A 25,979-nucleotide genomic window follows, 5' to 3' on the forward strand; every position below is an offset into this window, starting at 1 on the left:
CATTTCTATTACTCTAATGTTCAAGGTTATCCCACTTCTTTATGATATCCCAATCCTCCTCTACATTGGCAGTACTCTATAACTTTGTGTAGACAGCAAAGTTTATTAGCCCACTACTATTTTTGGTGTCCAGATTATTAGTGAAAACATGAGGCAATTTCAACTCAACACCAGTCCATGCTGACACTTTTCTCTATCAGCTCTGCTCAGTTCTCACTACCTGTTTCTTACATTTCATCATTTCCCTACTGACCCTATAATTCCTCTGATAAACTCCATCTGCTCCAGATTTGCATTTAATTCCATGTGCAGCCAAATACCAAACACTGTAATGATATCAAATTAGATGAGATCCAGTAAAATTTATGTTGTTCACAAGTCATTTCTCCTAACAAAGAAAGCTACCAAGCAAGTCTGGCACTGTGTCTTTAACTTATGTCAAACCAATTAAAATCTATGTGAATATAATTGATTTTCTGTTTATTTTGATGGTTTTGTTCAGTCTTTTCTTAAGTTTTCTGTTGGAAGCAAACTGGTAGCTCCTCATTATCTTTTTCCCCTCTTAAATATAAAAACTATAGTTGCTGTTCTCCAATGGTAAGAGGTATTGGACTTGCAATTTGATGTGAGCTTATCGCTCCCTGTTTAAGTACATAAAGTGCTTTGAATTATGTTTCCATCACAACTGTGATTCATTGGCCTACCCTTATTCCGTTAGCTTTCCCTCCTTGCTCAGTACTCTACCTTTTGTTCCTAAAAATGGAGCTGAAATACTCCTTCAGTGTTGGAGTCCTACCTAGGTTGTCTTTCACCTCTGCTGTGTACTGACATAGCATAACTCCCAGTGATCCCATTTCTTCTTTTCTTGTTCTCTTTTTATTTGGATAGCTGGAGAACCTTTTGCTATTTGTTTTAATATCATTTTCAGTGTTTAACTCAGCTTGACTTCTGGCAGTTCTCACTTTATCTCAGCACATTGTGAGCTCTTTGCTGATCCATCTTTTGTTTTTTCTTTCTGTATGCTTATTCCTAATCATCTCCGTAGGGTATTTATTAATCCAGTGGGGTCTGGATTCCCTTCCTGCCTTCCCCTTTGGACACAGATTGCTAACATTTTTGACAGAAAGAAGCGTTGTACATTCAGTTCGTTGAGCTAACTGACTTCTGTAACTCTTTGCATCAATTTATCAAAGTTTCCCTGTGCTGGAATCAAGAATGTTTATTACCCATGTGTTTGTTCATCTTCTGTTTAATTTAAACTGATTCAGCTTGTCACTTCTATACAGCATTATTTTTATTAACCAAAAAGTAATCTGAAACACTTTTTGTCGTTTCACTGATGAAAGGAACTTCCAAAATTTCTTATTAGACTCTCAGTGTTAAAAGTAAGGCTCTTCAGTTGTTTCGTAGTGACTGCACAGTTTCATCACCATATTACATCCAGTTTGTTCATGGCAACACCACTTTGCCAATTTTGTCTATCTTAAAACTTTCTTTCTCTTGAGTGTTTATACTCTCACTGATTTACTTTATCCATTGCCATATCTTCGTTTATGCTTTCTTCCACTTGAAGCAGTAGAAGTTTCAAAGAGAGCAAAAAATTTTTTGTGTTTTTTTTTAAGTGGTAGGATACCAACCCTTCTTTTTTAAGAAACAAAACCAAAACCAGACCACATACATCATGATCAGAAGTGATGTAACTCTAAAATGATGGTACCTTTAATCCCATTTTCAATTCATGGTTTAACACCAAGTCGGAGGGCAGAGATTTCACAAGCTCTCAAATCTGCTTTGCATCACCTAGCTGCATAAGGCTTCCATACCATGAGTCCCACAACTCTCTTCACATCATGCCCGGTAAGGTGAGTGCATCCTGGCATGCTGTTATTTATAGATATTGTTACACATGTTCGTGTACATTAAATATGGAGAAAAGATGAGCATTGCTCAGTTATATTTCATCCCGTTAATAGAATGTACATATTGATCTTGTAACTGCTGTTTCTGGATGTTTTCTTGAATTCTGTGTTTTAGTAGGCTGTAAAGGATTTACAAAAAATATAGCTGTATGTTATGTCTTTTACAGGATTTCCATATTCTAAGTCTGCTTCTCTACCTGGCTATGGAAAGAATGGCTTACATCAGGTAGGTATACATTTAAATGCATTCTCCAGGCAATAGTGTATCATAAATAGGCAGCTCAGTAACTAGTTGAAAATCTACACAGTAATAACACTTCAAAGGTGTTTTGGCTGCCAGCCCTGTCTGACAGATTCATACCCTATGTGGGTTACAGTTTGTCTGTCTGCAAGAGTAAGACAGACTGAGGCTTCTCCTTTTAATTGTGTGCATCATGAGCATTAGGAATCTTGATTCTCCTCCCAAAACAAACGAAGGTCCAAAATGTACAGGCTGCACATATTAATAGATCACAGTATGGCTTGAATTAATGATAGAGAGAGTTAGGCCTATAATTAGGCAAGTAATGATCTTAGAGGAAAGGTGGAGCAGCCCACATCCATTGCATTTCTTGAACCATCTGTTCTGTTTTTTTCCAGTATGCATGTATGTATATATATATGTATATATACACACAGTCATCGTACTTTTAAGGCGAGGAGGGAGCAATATAGAGAGTAGGGCAGGCAGCAATCCGGAAAGCAAAATGTGTAACAAAATTATGATCAGATCAGACTAGGCGTTCTTTTTCTAATCCTTTTTTATAGTTTTTGTAAGTCTAGGAAAAAGGCATCTTTGACACTGTGGTCTCTCTTTCTCTCTGGCATCTAGCATTATGGGTTCTCAGTTCATGGCTTGTATTTTTAGGTACAAACCCATTATGGTTAATAGTGATAAGTCAGCAATACATAGATGCACGTGCACTTACATTTTGAAGCTTGATTTGTGTCTAAATTACATGGACAGGACCTCATTCAAATTCCCTCCTTTCTCCAAAGGAAGATGTGAAAGCTGCAAAAGTACATGAGGATTAAACTTCCCCAGTGAGAGAGTCAAACTGCAGGTCACTGGAAGGTCACAAGAAAGCAACTGTCAGAGAGTAGCTAAATGAATTTTTCAGTAGCTACTGAAATGTCCATCCCTTTGAGTTAATATTACAAGACTAATTGTGCCCGCGTTGCTTCAATACCTGACTGCTTGAATGCCTCTCTGAAGGAACCAGTGGCACTGCAACTTGATCAAATGAGATTTAGGAATTTGAAAGGGTCTAGATAAACCTGTCCCCACCTATGAGTCAACAGCTTTTTTCTGACTTTTCAGAATAACTGTTACCAGTAACCTGAAGCGAGCGAGGGACCAGCTTGCGCCCAGCCGCTGCGCTGGTGAGGCACCAAAGCCATCAGAAGGCTGCACACAGATGAGGCCAAAGCAAACTCCATCAGCAGTGGAGTTGGCCGCGCTTGTAGGCTGAAGCCATGCAATGTAATACGAAAGCAGCAGATGGCAGCATTTGTCCCACCTAAAGGCTCCAACCTCACAGCCGGGAACTGTAGGAAAGTTGAAAAGGTTGCTCATGGTCAAATCCTTGAGGCCAAAATTATTCTCAGAATGGATGTCCTCTGTTTGGATTGCAGGTTCATGCCAGCTTTTGTGGTTTGTTATTTTTAATCAGCCATCCCAGTGCTGCATAACAAAATAAACCAAACCCAAACAATAAGGAGCCTTGCAGGTTATTGTGAGCATAGCTGTGCACACTGTTGATACCCTAACAGGCAAAAATGAGACTTGGGGGAAAAAAAATCATGTAATAGTGCTTTTCTGATCTCCTGTAATGTTTTTCATCATAGCATTTGCCAGCAAAGGAGAAAGACAGTGGGTCAAACAAAGGTATGGCACATACGCACAGTTCTCCCTGATCTTAGTGGCATCAGCAGTGTGAAGCAGAAAGCAGAATGAGACAAGTTTCAGTGCAGTGTAAGTGATTTGTGACAATGGCAGTAAGACGTCTGCATCACAGGGAAAGGCGTGTGACAATTTCAGTCTTCCCTTACCGCCAGGTCTTCAAATGGGGGTTCCTGGTGGCTTTCTGACATCTTCCTGCCTCATTGAAAGCTGAGAGGAATCAGAGCTTGAAAACGTCCAAAGGGCTTAGGGGTGAGGTGGGTTGAAATGACACTGCAGTTGCCTCTCTGAGTGACATCCAAGGTCCAGCTTTCGCTGGTCTGTGGGAGTTCACAGCGTAGGCAGCGAACTGCACCTGCAGTGCTTCCAAGGACCCAGGCACTCACTTGACACTCCATCCTCTTCTGCAGGCAGAGCTCCATCTCTGCGACCGTACATCAATGGGTGTTGTGAGTGCTCGGGGTGCCTCCTTTGAGCAATTAGGTCAAGTTCAAATGAGACTTCATTCTCTTTCTCTCTCGCAAGGACCTGTATTTTGATTGTGTGGTACCAGCTGGTTTTCTTTTTTCTCTTGACAATATGCAGAGTGGTTTTGTGGTGTATTTTGCTGCTACATTGCTTCTTTCTTTCTCTTTCAGCCTGAAAATATGGGCCAATATGAAACGGACCAGGAGGCGAGCTGGGGGATGAAAGGTACATTGCAATATCATTTCCACTCCACTTCATGTTTTCTTCCTTTGAGGATGCTCGTTAATGTATTGCCATAAAGGTTACTATTCTGAGATCTTCCCATAGTTCACGTAATAATGACTAGAGAGAGACCCAGCTCAGTATCATGTTTATCACAGAGAATCTTCTTTTTATCTAACCGAACATAAAGGCCTGACTGAAGCCCTGCATCATAAAGTGGTGCAACCAGGCTGAGTCAATCCAGTATCCTCAATATATGGCAACAGCCTCTGTGGTGGTGGTGTCATATCAAAGAGAGGAAGAAATTTAAGATAATCACTCCTTCAAGACGTATCTGATTTAAAAAAAAAAGTCTATTGTGTTTCTTGTTTGTGCTACAGTGGTTAAAATGTACAGAATTCAAAAAGCAGAATTTATTTGCATTCATTTTTTTTATTACAGTTTAAGTGGACTGTGAAAATATGGAACTTGGGTTGGAATTTTCAAAAGAGCTGAGCAATTTAGGAACATGCATCTACTCATGGGGAAGAGTAGGATTTTGTTTCCGAGACACTTAATCTCATTTTAAAAAATCTTACTCTAATGCTTCACTTCATGCCTCTGTGTTGATACAAATCTTTGTCTCTATGTTTGAATAGTTTAAAGTACAGATTTTGAAAAGCAGATTTATCTCCGATTTCATTTCAGACCATAAAAAGGTCTATGAAAACATACTGGCTATCCTGGTTGCATTTAATCATCATGGTGAATAGATGACCTTGTGGTAGTCATATCATATATAGTCGTGTACTGACCTAACTAGAATACTCTTGTGCTAGTTTAGATCCGGGAGTCATTGTCCCCACACCCCCAAATCATCTTTTCTTCACTATTGTTATTCCCACTGCAGGCAGCTCAAGTGCAGGATGTTGGCATCTTGGAATATTGTAGTAACTCAATGGTTTTCACATATGTTCCCAAACTGACATACCTGTAATAATCCATATATTTTAACTATTTTCAGTAAAGAACAATAAAGGCAGGACTTTTGGATGACAAACTGACTTAACTCTGCACAAAAGCCTCCTGTAAAAAGAAATTCCCAATTTTGTCAGACATACTCACTGTGTAACCCAATGGCATCGGGAGATGGATTTTCTCCTTGAAGCCTTTGGTTTCAAGGACTATTGCTTTGGTAATAGAGAGTGTTATAGGCATTCAGAGCATGGGGGTCAAATGCTTAGTATGCATGCAGTTATACAACAGCTATTGAGAACAGAGAAATGCAGTAGCGTAACAAATTGCTGATGTACCTAAATGTTCATTGCGGTGACTCCAAAAGAAGCCTATAAATTCTAAACTGTGAACCTGTTCTCATTCTCTTGCAGAATACAAGGTAAGAAGGGCTTTTCCAACGCTGGAAGAACAATCAGATTCAGCACTTCCTAGCAAGGTTACATGTGTTCCTTTTTTTATTTTATTTTGTTAATTTTTGTCCCAGTGAAATATTTGTCAAATCAGGATGCAAGTATGTACCGTTTAAATTAGTAAGTTCCCCACACTGTCATTTTCACACATCAGAATCGGATTTGGCTGGAGTTCATACGCTCTTGTCTTTTTAACAGATTTATCCTTATGAAACACTTATTGTAACAAACCGAGTCCGTGTGAAATTGCCTAAGGATGTGGACAGGACCAGGCTGGAGGTAGGAATGATATTTGCTTGACGGCTTTGCAAGTCTTTGTCGTGTTTGTTTACCGTCTTAGATATTCCTGGGCCCAAGTAATAGCAATGAAAGGAGAGAGAAGAGAGGAATAACATTATATACTATATTTTATTTCGAAACACTAGTATGTAGGCAATTTAACTAAAAAAGAATAACCAAAAACCTGGCAAATGTCTGACCAAATGGTGTTTGACAAAGATACTGATGAAACCCATTAGTTTTGGATGATTATACAGGATATTGAAAGTTGGAATGAGGCAAGTGGAAACTTGTTTCTTTAATTCATATAAAAACCATCCTCCTAGAATAACCTGAGTATTATAAAAAAGCTCCATTTATGCTGCAAATACATGGACCTATGTTTCTGGTCCATTGTCTCATTCAGCCTCTCCTTTGGCTGTGTGATCCATGATCACTGTGCTACAGATTTGCTGTAGCATCCACCTCTCTCAAAGAGTACTAGTATAAGCTGGAGAAATGCAGATGTACTTATTGTAAAGGAAAGCTTAGTTTCCAAAGGCCAAATCCTGAAGTTGATGTTCACGCAAAATTCATGAGGTTGGTTTTTTTTGACTGAGTAATGACAGGACTGAATAAAGACTCCTCTAAATTATTAAAATAACATATCTTTGTGTGAATTACTATTAAGAAGAGATAGTTCAATAAAAATTATGTGATAACAATATTGGACTTCAGGGAAGATTATATTTAAATAAATTTATTGTATTTTTAACTTCATAATGTGACAAGAAAAGAAGAAAGAAACTTTAACCTCAAAGCAAAAAAAGAAGGAAAACTATGAAGTAGCAGAAAGTTCCTTATTAAAGATCAATTTAAAAAAAAAATTAATTTACCAAATTCTTAGACATGTAGTATATTTTGGAAATGGTGTTATGTTCTTAAATACTTCAATGTGCTTGTCGCTTGATTGCCCAGCAAGTGGTATTGATTTGATTGTAAGGAAAAAAGAGCCTCAAACGTGTGCTGTTTTAAGCCTGGGGCATAGCAAGGCATGACAGCAATAATAAAAGCATAATAAGTCCAGAAGAAGGAGCAGGGAGTTGGAGGGATACTCGTCTGGACACATCCTATAAAGGATTCTTTCATATATATACATATATATATGTGTGTGTATATTAAAGAATAGAGTCTTTGTTTAAACACATCAGACTGGTCTGAATAGCAAATGCAGCTCCAAATTGCTTTTTTAAGACAACATATAGTTTGCTTTGGATGGATCATGCCTGTCCTGGTTGCCATTATCCATAACTCATACACTGTCCTCGGCTGGGATCGCTGTTTGTTTAACATTGGAGTTGCTCAGTCTGCCTCACTCCAGGTGCAGCCCAGTGCCTGATGGCTCAAGGAGCCCGACCACTTCAAAGATCTCACAGAGGTTTGCAAAAAAGAACAATAAACAAGATCTGCTTCAAACCTCACCAGAAAAGCGATAAGGGGACCAGGCTGATCCTGCTGATTGCTGTGCTATGTTAAACATGTGTGTCTGCAGGAAGGACTCCTTTGCAGACCATCTTACATTTATTAGGGATTGGTAGTTTTTTAAACAATTAAATTAGCAGCGTTTTAATAGGATTATAACTACTGGAAAAACAGAGGCAGCAGCTCATCTACACATTCAAACCATATGTAGATTTGAGTGACAGGCACAAACTGTTGCCTTCCCTGCCGGCCTCTTCCCCTCCTCCCCATCCCTTCCTTCTGCGTTACAGAATTGCTGGAAATAAGTAGCTTTGCATAGAAAAGCAGTTTGTCATTATTTCCTCTCGTGGCAGAAGAAGAAGAAGATTGTAACTTAGTTGCTGACTTGTCCATTCAGCAGATTTCAGGCTTGGGCAAGACCCCAGGACTCGGGGAGCCCAAGACTACGTGGGTTTATAGGTTTGCATAGGAACAGACCAGGATTAGACACACAGACACGGCCCCCACCCCCCATCTGTTAGTAGAGGACCCACTTAGCATACCTTGGTATCTTCAGGCTGTTGGGGGCAACACCGGGAATACTGGAAGCAGGAACTAAGGTTAGATTTCACCTTTTCTTGAGCTCCATTTCACATTTGCTAGAGGGTATGATTCGATGCTCACAGATCTCTAGGAGGCAAGTGATCTCTCCGAGCAGAATTGGTTGCCAGCTGATTTTCTGTTTTCATCCTGCACAGCCAATGTCACATGTGAAAGGGCTGGATTGTCCCTACAGAAATGGTGAAGGTGATAGCACTGCTAAGCCCATGTATTATCCAAACTGTAGAGTGATTTATCTAGGAAAATCTTTTAAGAAAAAATCCATGTTCTAATATTCCAGTTTTATTCTGATTGGTTTTGCGGGCTGAAGCCTCACCTTGCTCTCGCTGCTGCAAATCAGAACAAGCTCCTGGGTGTGATGGCTGTGGGCAGGGTACAGGTGGTGTCAGTGAAAGGAGACCTAGAACCACTGTGTTTTATGTCAACTATCAAACCTGAAAGCGGTCTTACCATGTCCAGTATGATTAGAATATCTCACACATGATGTTTCTGATTTCCTGGTCTACTGGAGCAATAAGGTGACTAAATCTGCATGAGCTAGATTTATTTAACAGCCCTATTGCAAGCTGACTTGAAGCAGGCTCCTGTTTGTGAAACCGAGTTTGTTGTGAACTTTGAATGATCTGGCATAGATGTCATGGAAAAGGCACTGTTGTTTGTCTCTGATTCCCTCTTGCAAGGGAAGTCTCCTATATTGAGTGTTCCTGTCATGAAAAGTGAACTCAAGTAAATGGTATTAGGTCCTTGGGTCAAATAAAGGGAGGCTGCAATGAAGGCCTCGGCTAATGGTCAAGGACCACAGGAGGGTGGGGTTTTAATGGGTGGTAGTGTTTTCATAACTTTGCTCCCATTGTGAGTATTTTTTAGATTACGCTGTTGTGTAAGAAATTTATTTTAAGGATTATAAAAAATATTTTCTTGTAAAAATGCATATTTTTCTAAGCCCAAGAGATATCTAGAGATTAGGAAGGCTCAACTGGTAATAAATGCATTCAGATAATAGGAATTCTTTCTTCAAAAGCACATATATCTAAGCGTAGAAACACTCGGCATATTTTTGTTTGCTTGTTCTGACTCAGCAGTGAGGCGGAAGTACCCAGTTCCTTGTGCTCCTCCAGGAGATGTTTATACCAACAGTGAACTAATACATGCAGCATTAAGAACTAGTTATAATAAACGACCTGCTGATTTTTAAATACATTACTGGCGCTCTGGCTTTTGAATGAATAGCCTGGATCTTTGTTTAGTTTAAGCTGATTAGAAATGTGAGGAATTTACACGAGATAACGATTTGGCCCAGGAATTTTTTTAGAAGTTTGTCTCTACCACAGTGCTGTTTATTCTAACGTTAGATGAACAGAGCAGCATTCCTGTGAGCTATTCTAATGGGAAATGGTGAAGAACAAGTTAATTCAGATAACGTTGCAGAACAACAAAGCAGTAGCACAGGGCTGGATTATACAATTTGGGCGAAGAAAAGGAATTACACCCTCACTGTGTCTGCAGATGACACAGGCTTGGGGGAACAGCAGCTGATGCTCAGGTGAGCAGAGCCTCCGTTCAGAGGGACCTCAGGCTAGAGGAATGGGTTGACAGGGACTTCATGAGGTCCAGTGAAGGTAAATCCAGATTCCTGCACTTGTGACAGAATAACACCATTTGTCAGCACAAGATGGGGGGAACAGCTCTGCAGAAAAGTACCTGATGGTCCTGATGGAAAACAAGCTGAACATGAGTCAGCAGCTCACCTTTGCAGTGAAGGAGTTATAGACGAAAACATACCCTTCTCAGAAGTAGGCACTGGAAGGCCAAGAGGCAACAGTCACAAGTTGCAGGAAGGGAAATTACAATTAGATATAAGGGAAGAGTTCCTCACTGGAAGAGTAGTGCACTGGGACAGGTTGCCCAAGAGGCTGTGGAGTCTCCATCCCTGGAGGCATGCAAAACTCAGCTGGACAAGGCCTTGAGGAACATGGTCTAATTTTAAAGTTGGCCCTACTTTGAAGACCTCCATAAGTCCCTAATTTGCTTAGGTTGGTCTATTCTGTGAAGACAAAGCCTTAACATAATATAATTACAAAATAGGATTATTTGGTGCTCTTGCTGCAATAGCATTTGAAAAAATACATCATTTGGTCTACCTTGGAACATTTTATCAAAAGGATCAATTATGCAGGGGCTTAAATATAAATGTCCTGGAGGAAACTTCCCTATTTTGGACAACTTAAGTCCTGAGTTTCCAGGGACTAAGACATCACCTTTCGATGGTACACATTAGCACATTCCTTACTTGCTGGTTTCCCAGTGATGTTCCACATGGCCTGGGCTTTTTTTTCCAAAGGAAGTTGGGCTTGTGGACACTTTTGAAAATCTTGATACCTCTCTTAAGTACTTCAATACCTTTTATGATTTAGGCCTTGGGCTCCTAAAAGCATGCACTTGATACTTTTATGTTAGATTGGATATTGTTTGCCTGTTGTTCAGTCACAGCAATGTGGTTCAGTGCTTGCACATCCTAATTGATGATTCAGGCCCAGCTGCATAGATTTTTTTTTTTCCCCCTCCTGAAGTTGCTTTTATCACAGAGTATAAGATTTCTTTTGTGGTCACAGGCTGGTAGTTTTGAAAGCCAACGTAGTTAGAGTCTTCCATTTGGAAACCATCTTTTAGTGTTTTCATTTGATTTTCTTATCTTAATGTATCTTAGTTTCTTTAGCCTTTTCTTTTGAATGTCAGAGAGTTAAAAGCATTATTCATTCATGCCTATCAAATACAGTAGAAAGTAAATTATTCCACTTTTGTTTGAGCCTGTTCATTCTTTGTTTAACAAGGGTACACTGAAACAATTGCTAAGGAAAAAAATATTCTGGAATGTCAAGTAGTGAACCTTCACCTGCCACCTTGTTCTCTTGTAAACAGAAATGAGAGATTTAAACATGGGTGCGGTCTTGTTTGAACAGAGCACTCACATTAATTCAAACATGCTTTTCCTCCTGAAACTGCTTGTCTGGATTTGTTTTAGGGATGACATTTTTTCCACTAGTTTTTATTCAACAGTCACCCTGGGTTCTAGCCATTTGGGCTGCAACCATTTTAGGACTCGTTTCCAGTAATTGAGCCTGAATTTATAACAGCCCCAGCTCCTAGATTTCATTCATACAGGTGATGTTGTGTGTCCCACCTCTTCCGGAGCTCAGATGGTGAAAATCAGAGCAAAACTGGAATGCTGTGTGTTTTAACGTGGAGAAGCGCAGTTTGTAGTTTGGGGCTGGATTTGAGGTTATGGGCTCACTTCACGATGAAGCTCATAACCTGGAGTGAAAAAGTGCAGGTCACTGACTTCAGTGGAACTTCACACCGTTTAACTTGAAAAACATTCGTGTGGTGTTTCTTATTCTAGGCGTATGCTTGTGTTGTGATCAGTGCTGGATGTCTAGATCAGTTTTCAAAGCCCTTACAAAAGAAGCCATTATAAAATGAAAATATGCATTAGAAATGATGTGATATGTATGAAAGCTAATTCCTATCAGAGTGGAAACACTGTGGGAGTGAACAGAGATTAGATGTGGAGCATTCATATTACAGATGCACTAAAGCCCAAACTAAGGAAAATTGGAAAATCTGCTTTAAGAATAAGGTATTTTGTACCTAAATCAAATGAAATTTTTGAAACTCAAAATATTCTATATGTTTTCATAATTCATTATGGATTCATAGTTTTAGTTTTATTTATGAATTATTTTCTTAATTATATTTTTTATCAGCAGTCTGCTGAAGGCAATTACTTATGTCAGAGTCAGTATGAAAAAGCTCATTTGGTTGAATGACAGAGTGATAGCACAGGTTATCCTCAGAGATGTTCTATGTGTACCGCTGTGTAGGTAATATATTGATATCCCTGAGAGAAATACTTGTATCTTTTCAGCTTCTTTCATATTTATGGATGACTCAGCTGGGGAAAATATTGAATGTACGATGCTACTAAAGAGTATTTTGTGTGTGCCTTGTGATATTTCACAAGAGGTTAGATTGTAAGTACCCCACAGTAGTAGTGCTGAGTGGAATGCAGCTTCTCTGTGAAGTTTCATGATACCCTGAGATACTAAACAAGATATATCCACGGATCCAGGAGCCTTGTATAGATGCTTTCCTCGCTGCTTCTGTTACACTACTTTTCCTGGGAGCCTTTTTGGGGACCCACATTGCTATGTGGAAGCAGAGGAGAGAGGGGTATCTACACCTCCTGCCAAGGCTCGGTTGCACAAGTGCTCCAACTGTTCAGTGTTGTGACAAAGTGCCCTCATCTAGCGTAACTGCAATTGTAGCACCTACTCCCTCATCCCCTGATCAATGGAGCTGCTCTAGTTATCTTTTGATACCTTTTGAAGTTCATTAGGTGGCAACTCATGCCATTTCTTGACTTTCCCTCCCCTATCACATAATTACTTAATAGCTTGAAATATTTATTGAGCATGAAGCTTAATTACTCTGTAGATGAGCATAACATTCAATACTCCCTTGGGAACGTGACACATGGCTAATTACAAAACTGTAATTAGCCATGCAGTAGGCTTAGAAGAAACCTCTGAAAAGCCTGCAGAGCCCCAGCAGTGCAACAGAAAGAAGGGTGAAGAGTGCAGACCTTGTGAAAGCAAAAGGAGGATTTGAAAGTCAATAGATAAAAGAGAAAATTTTCCAGAAAATTATGATTGGGCATCCGCAACTAATATTTGGGCTAACTTTGAGAGGCACAGGAGAAGGGAATGGAGGGGCAGGGGAGAGGAGAAAAACTGGAGAAGGGAGAAGGCTATTATTGTTCCAAACGTTGAGATACAGGAGAAGACTATGTCCCACCAGCAAGGCTTCTGCACTACCCTGAAGAGCTAAGATTTGGTTATTTAGATGAATGCTTGCTTACCTGTGAATAAACCTTTCCCAGTAATCCCAGTTTAGATTGAGTATTTTGCATTTTGAAGACTCTGGAAAAGATCCTGAAGCTTTTACTTCTGGATTTTGTGGATCAGAGGTTGGAAGTGTTACAAGGACTCTGAACAAAAATGAATTGAAGTGGACAACTATTTAAAATTACACTCTGGAAAATAGAGTGCACAGTAGTGCTTCAGAGAGAGACTAGCTGAAAGATTCACTATGGATTCAAGCAAAGGCAATGTAATGCTCAGCTGTTATTTCCCATGAACATAACATAACAAAAAGCAAAAGGGAAACAAACCTGAGGTTTTAAATGACCTCTAGGAATTAGGACTTTGATTTTTCTAGTCTTCAACTCATCACCTCCTGCCATCCATGGTGTTGGTTCATTGGTTCAATATTGACTCATGAGGAAGTATGATATCCTCTGAATTTCCTACATCAGCAGGTTTTCACATGAGGACTCCCATCCAATTACTGACACAGAATAAACATGGTTGTGCAGCATGACCTGGTCACAGCTTACTGCACTACAGCCGGAGGTTAATTGCAATTTTCCCTTCCTGTGACTTATTCACACTAATACCATGTTCCTAAGTATTAGTTTTGAAGATCTATGAATTTCATTAAAAGCACAATTATTCTCAGAGAAAGAAGTCTCATTGAATTAAACAAACATAACTATTCAGAATGATTAGTGGCTTTTTAGCAGGCCACAGAAAAATAGAGACAAGCCTCATTAATTTACAGCGAAAAGCATCACTTCTTTCTGAGATAATACTGTGGAGCAAGTATTTGAATGTGCAAATAATTACTTTTGTTCTGACACTCCAAAATGAGCGCGTATCTGTACTACTCATTTTCATGATCGTGGTTCGTAGAGCATGAGGATTTTCCATTATAGTGGTTCCATTGCAGTAGAGAGGTTTAGCTCAGCCCTTGCTTAGTTCTGTATATCTTAATAAGAAACATTTGTGTTTTAATTCTTCCGTTGTGCGTTTGTATGTTTTAGGAGAGCTAGCTACATGATTACAGCAAAGTGTGATGACCCTTCTTACACAGTGCTGTACCCTATAGGTAACATCCAGGTGAGGAATTACAGCAGCAGCATTTGGTTCCCAAGCTGCAGGCCACCTTCGGGCTTCCCAAAGTGGGATCCCAAGGTTGTGATCCCATATCTCTAATCCAAAATGCTGTCAGTGCAGGTGAGAGATTGTGCTTCTGGAGACACAGCTCTCCTTTTCCATACAAAGCTACTGCTGTGACCCATGGACACATCTAGTGGATCCCCAGCACTTTACTGAACTTGAGTCTCACTGTCTTTCTCTGATTTCCTATGCAAGCTGACACAAAATGCTATCCAGAACAAAAGATTGAGCACTATTGACTTTACAAGCCTCAGATTAATACAATTTTATCAAAACAATATGATGCAGTAGTCCTTTCTAGTGTGGCAATTTCATACTTAAATATATCCAAAATGCTGATGTTCTGATGCTGTGAGCTCCAGTATAGCAGTCTTTCTAGTGAAGAACCATCTTTAAACTGTTTACCTTATCTTTTAGCGAGGTTTTCAGGTAGCATCACGTTAACATCACTATGCAGCTTCCAAATTGAGCTCACTTAAATACAGTCAGTTTAGAGTGTGGGCAGAAGGGGACCTTAATCTGGTCCTCTGTACTCTCCTCAGTGTCTGCAGTGTGCCCGGCTTTGCTGTTGATGTAGAGCCGAGAAGTAGATTGAGTTAAGCTGCCTGAGTATGGCCAAATTGTCACAAAGGGAATTAAGAATCGGTTACTAGCACACTGTAAAACACCCAGACTTCCTATGTAAACAAGTCCAACACTAGTAAAAAAAAGGAATGAATGTTACTTTTACTAATAAGTTTGGCCATTCCTTTAATGGCCCAATGATGCACTATTAACATAGCTGGATATTTTAAGCTGATCCAATCCTAAAAAACCCCCAAGAAATCATGTTCTTGGCCTCGTAAAGCATAGCTTTACACACACATCTTCTCTCATACCTCAGAATGAATATCCTCCCTATTCCCTATGCATAATTTTCAATTTCCCTTCTTTTGTTTGACTAGTGAGACAAGGTAACGCTTCAGTTAAGACAAATTAATATCTAGGTAGCTGAGAAGAAAGATAAACCAATCTAAGATTTCTTAGTGGTCCACTTTCTCTCCCTTTGTTTGGGAAGAGCTCTAGGTCTTAAAGCTATAAGGTTTAGGAAAGTCCCAACAATAGTGCAGGCAAAATTTAATATCACACATACAAAGAAAAGTATGAACATAAACTTCCCACACTGGCCTATTCCCATGGTGTTTAGACCCTTCAAATACTTGTAGACATTTACCATATTTTCCCTTAGTCATCATTTGGCTAAGCTTATACATACTTAGGCCTTTTAGTCTTTCCTCATAAATCAAACTCTGCAACCCATGATTACGTTTGTTACTTTTATCGGAAGCTTTGCCAGTTTGATGACATCTTTCTCGGATCAAGGTTTATTCCAAAATTTGCAGACAGAACTGTAATCATTGCTGCTTCTAGGGTCAGTCCCAAAGCTAGAGCTCATGATGCTTAAGAAAGGGATGCTGAAAGTTTCTGAGATGCAGGAAAACAGTGGGAATTATGCTACACTGGGCACAGACTGGTGTCCTCAGAGAGGGTTCAGACCAAAGGGGAAGAGTTCCCTTCTACTAGGATTAATTTCGTGTGTGGATAATGCATTGATGGAGTAAGAAACTTTACTAATATTGCAGTCTGGTTGTTAGTCCTTGAGATGAGGGACAGTGTGTGGAGGAGAATTAAAAGCAAAGAAACTGCGTAGTGGAATGGGAGGTGGAAATAAGTGAGCTCAATCTCTGCTACTGCATCCCTGGGCTGGAAACTCTCAACTGCTTTTGAACCAGGCAGCACCAACTGAGAACTTCTGTGAGGGAAAAAAAATGGTGCTGGTGTAAAAAAAAACTTCAGTGTAACTACAAAATGAGTGCATGCAAGGAATGAAGGTGATGTCATCTGGATACAAGCAGGGGACTAGAGCACACATCTAATTCATACTGGCTTGGATAGATGCATGCCGACTGAAAGCTTGCTAAGCCTGGGGGCAAAGCAAAATGATAAATGTCAAAGTATGGCCTTGGAGAGGAAAGGGGAAATTGCAGAGCTTGTACTGAGATTGGTGGCAAGCTTCGTTGGGAGGTGAAAGTGTAGCAAGTATTTGGCACCCTGCAGAAAAGGCCCGAGGCCTGACATAGAGCTTGCTGACTCTCCCTCCATTGACCTTCAGTATTGAAACAGATCTGATGAGACCACAGCAGTTTCTAGGGAGACATCGTGTAATTTACCTCAAGAAAAAAAATGGTGAAAACATTCCTTCTAAAGTTTTACATTTCCTGTACATTGTAGGCAATTTACATTGCCTACATTGGCAAAGTGGATTCACCTGCAGGGTATAGGCTTTCTGATTTTCTCTTTGAGTATGAACTACAGTTTGTCACTGCTTTCTCCTGAGTGAGGGGACATCTCAAGTCTTATCCACAATCTGGAAAGTAAGGTGAAACAAAATAGGAAAGACTTTGCTCATCCAGACTTCTTTTTCAATCCCACAATTTAAAGACATGTTTCTTGCTGTGAGAAATTGCTGAAGTTAAGCTTGCTCACATTTGTCCACTGGATTACCAGGAAAATATAAAAAAAATCAGTGCAGAGAGAAGTTACTTTTTCTTTCCAAATCCAGTAGAATTAAATTCTGTCAGTGAGAGATTGTTTCTAAAATACATTGTCAGATGTTGCTCATTTCCATGCGAAACAGGATCTCCTTTGCCAAATATGCATGGCGTGTTTGTTCCATGCTATGCATAGTGCTTATGGTGGGTTGCTATCATTGGTCAAATGAAAAATGAAGGCTCAGTTCCAAACTCTTAGTCACTGTTCTGAATATGTGGAATCTCAAGGGAAAAAAACCAAGGCTGCCCTTTGTTAAGAAACCACAAGGGCCCACGATGACCATTCAAGGTAATTAAATGTAGTGATTTCTTACAAACAATTTAATTATTTTCCTTGAGTAATTTACATTACAAAGATAAACTCATTGTTAATAAGTGGAAAGTAAAATTTTGCTTTCAAATTTGTCAAAAAAATAGCTTTGTAAGGTAGGGCCAATGGGGCTGTGTCCATCCTGGTGAGGTAAACCATCGTGGGATTACCAGGGCATGTTAGCATGCTCCCTGCCACAATTTTGGCTAATAGTGGCAAGCGCTCTTCCAGACGATGCTGGGACCTGATTCAAATGATAGACAACCTTGGCCTATTTGAATTACTAGTGAAATCATAGTCTGAAGGACCCAGTGGCTCCGCTTCTCCTGGGGAGTGCTGTGCTCCCCCCTACCTTCAGCATCTTGCACTCAACATTTGCTGGTAGCGTTATTCACGTTCGTGAGGACTGTATCTCCTTTAAAATTACCCTCCTGGCTGGCTTGCCAGTGAGGGCGTCTTGAGCGTGAGTAATGTGGACTAGATGGTGTTTTTGAGCCTCCTCCAAGTGATGAGGACATTGAACCCAGGTTTCTCACCTCCTGGGAAGTCCTGCAACCAGGAGGCAGTGAGATGAAAGGAAAGGGACAATATCCTTCCCTTGAAATAATGCAGTTGTGTAATGTGTGATGAGCCTGATTCTGCTGTGTGAGGCATGTCCAAGTGTTTCTTGCACTTAGCAGCTTTGGGAGACCTAATTTTTGGAGGTGGTGCTTCAGCAGGTGCCAAGGTGCTCAGGCTGGGGCTGCCCGGGTGTGCCTGGAAGGAGAGCTGCATCTGGGGAGCTTCAAGTCAAAAGCTCAGCTGGGGAGGAGAAGGTTAGATTGCAGGGCTGGTCCCAGGTTTCAAGGAAATCTTTGTGGAAGAGGAGAGTCTATGTTTAAAAATTGCCATTTGTAATTCTCATTGCACTGAATCTGTCCCTTTTAGATGGTGTGTGCTTAACACATCAGAAACAGAGAACCATAACTGATACACTGAAACGCTTGAGCAAGAGTTAGTCCACAATTATCAGAAGAATTTTATATGATATTCATTTCTAATTCACATATTTATCTTTTCTGCCTTTTCTGTGTGTATACTAATAATTGTTAGGCAATTGTTATCATACCTCCTTCCAATTCTTTATGTTGGTATTCTCCCCTTTTTCTCTCTCTCTCTCTGTTTTTTTAATATTGAATCATGAAAACATCAAATAGAAGCGTAGTTCTTAGCATTTAAAAAAAAAAACAACTTTATCCAACTTGGACTTCTGATATGAGTCTGCATAAGCACGGATAAGCACATTTTGGATTTAAGAATTTAGCAGTGCACTCTCTCCTTTGTTACAAGGCTGCTATTACTGGACCAGTGTGGTGTCCGCTGCTCTCATTAAAGATCAAGGCAAAACAAATCCAACTCTGAAATTACATTGTTATCAATCTCTTTAAAGTCCTGGAATAGCTTAAATTTGTCTCAGCATGCTCTGTCATCAAGCACCGTGTATAAACACGTCTTTTTCCCAAAAAACATAGCTTCTGCTCAGTTGGAACTATATTGAAAAGATATTTTTTTGTTTTTCAAAAGTCACTACTGCCATCAATAATTTCATTTACCAGCTACTCTGAGCTCATTTGGTTTTGATGCAGTCTTTTCCAGAACCAATTTGGGAATTTAAATGCAAATCCTAATGCATCATTTTGCGGTGTGTTTTAAAACTTAGGAAGGGCAGAAATATTCCTGTGCACAGATGAGCTTAATGATACCTTTTGTATTTTCATTTTCAAGAGGCATTTGTCCCCTGAAGAGTTCCAAGAAGTCTTCAAAATGAGCATTGAGGAATTTGATCGTCTGGCACTTTGGAAGCGGAATGATCTGAAGAAGAAGGCTCTGCTTTTCTAGCCCCTCCCGGATAAAATATGTGCTTAATCAAAACAAAAATAGTCTTGCCAGAACTATCACATGCACTTGCTGTTGAACCATTGTCCAGCTTCATTGTGTTAGTATGTGTCAGGGGAGACAGGACAGATTAGATGGCAATGTGTTGGAATACAGAGAATTTGCTAATCTTGCATGACCAGCTGGTTTTGTCAGTAACTCCTGGTCCTACCCAGTTTACAACACGCAAAAAATCTAGCTTTAAATTTATTGTTGCTTGCAGTTATTGCTTGATGCAAACAGAAATTCTGAAAGGAAGAGAAAAAAGTGTAGCTGTGACAAAGGAAATGCATCCAACATTTTGTTCCATTAAGTTTTACAACACAATTTTTACAAAATCAAGTAAGTAATGAATATGAAATTCTGCAACGGGGGATCACATGCTATTAAAAATATGGTAAAAGCCAAAGAAAAGCATGTCCGCAAGCAATTTTTGCAATTGTTTATGTGTGGTACTTTTTAAGAATGAAAGCAAAAATATGGAAGCACCTTAATTCTACTTCTTGTATTTAGACACAGCCTACTCTTTAAAAGGTCGTATTTGTCTAGAAGCTAACTAGGTATCTTTAATTACAACACGAGAGTTTTTATTTTATTAAGAATATATTGTGACATAAAACAGTTATAATGACTAAAATGTATACAGACCTACTTAAAAATTTAGTCCCATTCATCAGGAAAACTGAAGCCTTATATAAAACTGGTTTAAGAGTGTATTGTGCCAGTTGACTGTGTTTTCCTACTAGTTTGGGGTGTTTGGAGAACTTTTTTTTTACATTTCATGCTGATAAAAATACCATGTAATCTTAATTATATGTAGATAGATATATCTATCTATAAAAGAATTATTTTCATTAATATATGTCCTAAGTAAAGACATTCTTACTTTCTCCGCTTTCTGGCTTTACACGATAAGCCATGAGAACTGTGATGGCAATTGGTGGGTGTGGAAATGGAACAGTTCAGCATAAAATGTAACAAAAAAAGCTTGGTGTGCTCTATCAATAATACATCCAATTATAATCAAATATATAAAACCCTCATGCATTACTATTTGCATGTCTCTGTACAATTCAATTGAAAAAAACCCAAATCTATGTGATACTGGTGCAGTACCTTGAAACTATCTTAAATAACAAGCAAAGCTAACAAAATCTAAGCATTTGATATGAGCGTTAGACCTTAATATCTCTTCCAGCTGAAAGACTGTATTAAATTTAATAATTTCATATGGTCAGAAGTATGGTTGCTGACAAAGAATGTTTTAAAGTGAGTTGCTAGTTTTGTGTGATACTAAAAGAGCATTACAAAAAGTACATTTTTCAGCCATGTGTCAGTATTCTGCATTTTTACTGCCTTGAATGTTTGTACTCACTTCCTACTTCACTATGTCTTTTTGCATTTCCTTAAAGTAACTGGTTAATATATGCACTACAATACACTATTTCAACTGACCCAACATTGGAAAAATCATAGCATTGAACATGCCTTCTTCCAACTAACTTTCAAAGTCCATGCTGTTGGAAATAAATATTTTCTCATGACCTTAATGTTTTGTCTGATGATACAAATGTTTAAAAAATTCATTAAAACAAAGACATAACTGAATGACTTTGCTAATGTGTGTATAATTTTTAGATTGTACTGCTGCTCTGGATAGGGTCTTCCCATGGTATTAATGTAAATAATATGTAATTTGCATTAGATTTGCTCACTGAGGAGAGTGTTAAGTGTACCTCTGAATGTCAAGTTACTGTAAAGTTGGTCATGATTTAAACAATCCATCTAGCAACTGTCACATCTCACCAAGCCAAAGCTGCTTCACTGGTGATGTTCAGAACCATTAGCCAGTCTTAATTGAGAGCTCCTGATCACCTGTAGACCGCATCCATAATGCTCTTCAACCTCAGAATAGCTTGTTATGTTACCTGTGAAAACTGGCAGTGCACTGAAATGGGCCAATCCAAAACGTGATCAGCAAGGTCCATTTGTACTATGGAAATCTAAATCCAGGAGAACAATTGGTTGGAGAATGATGATGAGTAAGTTTGACGTTGGTGAAGACTGCTCTTCTCATCTACACCTTCCTGGGACATCAGATTGATTACAGGCATCTTCTCAATGAGTAAAGAAATTTCAGGTTGATCAAAGAAATCTATATACCAGTGCAGATGAGGTTCAATGTGGATTTTCATAAATAATTTGAAAATTGCTTAACCACAGCAGCTATTGTACTGGTGTAGGATTCGGCCTATGCTATAAGGAAAATGTGCATTACTAAGCAACACATGATCAACAGCTCCGTGCTGCTGTACTGTATCATGCTGCCTTTTATGCTCAGTGAAGAGAAAAAAATCACATCCTAATGTTCAAAACTAGTTATATGAATTGCACCTATCATATTTCTGTCCACTGAATATAAAGAAAGCCGATCTAACTGCAGAAGTATACATTGCAAGCTATCTAACCTTAGATGAAATTAATTCTATGCCTACAGTCTATAAGTGAAAATAATAAGCCAGATTTTACCAAGTTGGTGGAATACCAGTCTTACAACCATTGGCAGTTCCTAGACCATGTTACCAAATCACTTTCAAGCCATCAGGACAGCACTTTGCACAGATCTCACAAAATGCCTTAACACAGTAATTCTTTGTGTTCATTATACTATTCACTAAACAGGCACGTATTTGATGCCAAACACGCAAAAATGTTTTAGAAGACAGTCAGTTTATCAACTTACGTTCCTACTACCAGCCAAAACCAAAGAGGAATTTTGGCTTCCATACACAAAACCTTTGCTGACGTTAGATGAACAAGTACTCTTGTGTGTCCCTCTTACTTCGTTTTCCTGAAAGTTTGAAATGGTCTGTAGATGTCTGTTCTGTGCCAAGGTGGCATAACTCAATAAGCTGTTCTGTTTTTCAGATGATACATGTCGGTGTATCACTCTATATTTAAAGCATCTACTGTCATATGGTGTAGTGACCTATTTAGTTATGCTTTCTAGCCTAACTAAATTCTCATTTACAGTATGATATTGTATGCTGGATTTGGCACCAGCCAAATATACCAGTGTAAAAGGGCCATAAAGTGAATAGTGTTGTTGAATTCACTTCACTGCTAAGTTTTCTGTACATCACCTAAACTCCGTAAACCAGAACATGGCATACCAGAGAATACAACATTTCTGTTTCTAAAATTTATCATATTTTCCCCATTTAAAAACTGCAAATTGGAATTTTAGTCATGTAGTCTTCTTTCAGGAACATAGGAGTGTCATATTAAATGTGAATAGACTAACATGTGCATAATCAATATTCTGGTTTATTTCTAGAGTTCCATATGCTAATCTTAAATAGCATTATGAAATGGAAAATGCATTTCAGAGTAATGAGATAAATCTTTGCCAGAATATTCCATCTGATAGTGTGGGTCCGGCATTGGCAGTAACAAACTGAGAGTCTCAACAAATCATCAGCTGTTTTTTTAGATAATGCTCTTCAGAGTTATTAAGATGCTGTTCCATAGTCTTGTTTTGAAGGAAATGCTGTCTTTCAGCATTTTGGTAAGTATGGATATGGCTATGCAGCTCAAAAGGATCACTATAGCTCTTGAAGGAACCTATTTTGATATGTATACAAGAAGCAAGGGAATTCTGTCAGAGATTTCATTTTCATACTTGGATCTGAAGTGTATCTCAGCTGTTCACAACAACCCTGACGTATGACCTAATTCTCACCTCATGTATTTTAAAGAAGGCATGTCTCAAACACAGCAATGAAAGAGCCAACTTCTTTCATCATCATAGTCTTTGAGACAAAGGAACACATGGATTTTTGTGGTTGCTGAGGAATATCTGACCAACAATTCCAGATAGGAAACCAGGCGTGCCAGATTACCATTATAGCTGTCTGAGAAGGCTGGACATTTTTGTCTGACCTTCTGCTATTTCTTTTCCTTGTGGTTCAGGGGAGAACTCTGAAAACTGGAATTGCAGAAACAAGAAGATACATAGTTGTGAGAAGCTACCTGGAATCTAATAACCCTCTGAGACAAGGCTAGTTTTACATGAACAAAAAAGATACAGTTCAGACCAAGAGAGATGCCTTGTCTTACATTCCTCATTTTGATGAGGAACCATCTATTTAACATTTCCCAAGTGTGACCAAGCCAGACCATTAATTTTATTAGCCTTTTCACAGATCTGCAGGAAAATGCGGTGCTGCTATTTGTAGATGAGCTAGGTGAGATCCCAGGCACTGTCGTTTGTATGGCACGTGGGCTTCAGAGTGTCCTTATATTCTCCTGCCCCTTTGACTTGTGCGTGAGGAAAAGGGTCATGTTCTTCTAAGCTTCCTAAGATCTAGACTAACCCTTGACCAATGTGATTACTTGATAGGTCACAGGCATGGCTACCATTTTTCGGATATCTTGAGTATCTGAAAAAAAGACAACTGGTTTTAATATCACAATGACAGACTGCAACCCTCTTGTACATGTAAAATAATACTGGAGGCTTGGATTTCTTCTTCATATCCAGGCCGCCTCTGAGGTATGGCCAAATCCTCACAGGCTCATGGGAGGTGCTGGCTCAGGCTTTTTGAGTCTTTGTATCCCTTCTCACTTTTTCTATTCTGTGAAAAGCCATGTTAGAAAAGGTCGTACTTGGTAAGAATGCATGCCTTTGAAACACTAGATCTCAGTAGTTTGCTTCTCTGGTAATGAAGCACACACAGCAAATTGAAGTTTGTTGGGTTATTGCAGCTGGTTATTATTCCCTCCTCACAATCACCGTCTCTGTGAGTTACAGCTAAGAGAAGTAAGTAGTTTTGTGTTTTTCTAAGTGCTCTTACTTTCATGATTTAGCACGTTTTCTTCCTGCTGCTACATGTTTGACATCTAGACTACTACGCACACAAGTCTTTGTAAGTAGGTAGGTTCCATTTTTTTTTTAAATGGTTGAACAAATCCATGCAGCACTCAAGCAGTTTGGACTAGCCAGTAGTCCTTCCGTGCCAGACCGCCCAACAGCAGCAGCTCCAGAGTGAGCGGTAGGAAACCCAAAACAGACAAAAGCAATGTGTCCCACATATCTAAATGTATAATGAGTCAAGGCTATAAGGAAGAGGTTTACTGTTTCAGCTATGATGTAGTTACCATTTGTTAGAAGTTTGGATAGCCTTGATTTCTCTTTCTGAATCTTGTTACATTTGTGTCCTGAATGATTTGCTGTTGACCTGTTTTCTCCACTTGCTATGATGCACTCCTTTATTACATCCTCTAACTCATCTCTCCACTAAAAATTGCAATGTTTTCAATTTCTTTTGAGATTAAAACCTTTCTTTGCCCTTGATAATTCTTCTGGAAGCTCCTCTCAGCCCATTGTACCTTGTATTCAGGAGGTGGTCTGACAGAATAAAGGCATTACAGTATTTGCTTTATATTCACCACGTTACGTCAAGCATTGTAACATCTTTTTTTACAGGGGAAGAAGAAAGGTAAGAATGACTTTGACTTTTTTTACATATACATTATGCTGAAGCCCTGCTTGAGCTAGTCTCACTATTGCAAGCTGTTGGGTTTTTTTCCCCCCCAAGTGGACAGGCTTCTGAACTCTGACATAAGTCATTATAATTTTTTACACTACTATCTATACATTTTTTCTATTAACTGATAATTAAATAGGTACCATGATTGACAGCAAATTAAACAACTGAGGTTGTTAATGGTGTCTCTGAATTTCCTTACAGTTCTCTGGCCTGGAATAATTCAGTTGGGGAACCAGGTTAATACTCTTCATGTCACTTGACAATTTTGCTAGTCAGACTTTAAAAAAAAATTCTCTCGAGTTAAGGATGTGGAGTATAGACACTTTGGGCTCCCCAGTTTTTGCCAATTTTATACTAGACATTTTTCATCTCCCAGCTAGTTTTTGATAGATGGAAGTGCTTGCAGGACTTTATGACTCACTGTATAAGCATCAAATTGTTCAAATTGCATTTTTTTCCTTAATCCTTTTTTCAGTGTAATAACTGGTTATTTTTACAGTGCAATAAAAATAACATAATAATCAAAGGCTACTGAAATACTTTATTCCATTTTAAATGGCACAGAAGAGATTATAAATACAGAATAGAAGCTGAAATGTATCTTTTTTTTGAGTAGGGGCTAAAATTAAAGGGTTCTACAGAAGAATGTTCTCCTGTTGTCATCAGTGGGAGGACTCTGCTGCTGTAGGTTATTATGAGGTGCTGAATTTCAAGGCAGACACCTTCCTCAAGGGTCTATAAATGTTTTTGAAAATATTCTATAAGAATATAAATATCAGATTATTTGCTGTCACATTGCCTTTACCTTTGTACCTCTGAAATAGGCTCACGTGTAAATTAGCATACTTCGAGCCTTCTACACTCATGAGATGACTAAAATTAGTATTTCTATATTAATATCAGTTTGGCAACACTGCTATTATTCTGAAATTAGAAGTATTTATGAAAATTTTCTTGAACCCTATCTTGCATACTAAAAAAAGGTGAAACATCTACTGTAAGATATTCAGTAAGAAATAAAGAGGCCTAATACTTGCAAAACAAATCTTACAAAGATACTCTATATCATCAGACCTTGATTTCCAAACACTGTACAGAAGGTAAGCATTAAAGTAGCAGGTGCCCAACCATAAATAAGGTCTTTTTCTTTCAAAATCCTTCTAATTCAGTGGCTTAAATGGAAAAATTGAAAAGGGGTTTTGGAGCAGAAAAAGTATGGCTTTGTCACTTTTGAAGGT

General features: G+C 38.9%; 1 protein-coding gene across 1 annotated transcript in view; it reads left to right on the top strand.

Moving 5' to 3' along the window:
* ABLIM2 (actin binding LIM protein family member 2) overlaps positions 1-19,359 on the top strand; it is a 74,423-nt gene extending 55,064 nt beyond the window's left edge. The window contains exons 12-17 of the mRNA XM_050895368.1: positions 2,087-2,145; positions 2,459-2,461; positions 4,500-4,554; positions 5,919-5,926; positions 6,156-6,236; positions 19,040-19,359. Of these exons, the coding sequence (XP_050751325.1) occupies positions 2,087-2,145; positions 2,459-2,461; positions 4,500-4,554; positions 5,919-5,926; positions 6,156-6,236; positions 19,040-19,153 (320 nt within the window). The 3' untranslated portion in view covers positions 19,154-19,359. The remainder of the gene's footprint in view (positions 1-2,086; positions 2,146-2,458; positions 2,462-4,499; positions 4,555-5,918; positions 5,927-6,155; positions 6,237-19,039) is intronic.
* Positions 19,360-25,979: the final 6,620 nt, after the last annotated feature.

The sequence above is a fragment of the Gymnogyps californianus genome, chromosome 4 (genome assembly GCF_018139145.2).
Source record: "Gymnogyps californianus isolate 813 chromosome 4, ASM1813914v2, whole genome shotgun sequence".
NCBI classification, from domain to species: domain Eukaryota; kingdom Metazoa; phylum Chordata; class Aves; order Accipitriformes; family Cathartidae; genus Gymnogyps; species Gymnogyps californianus.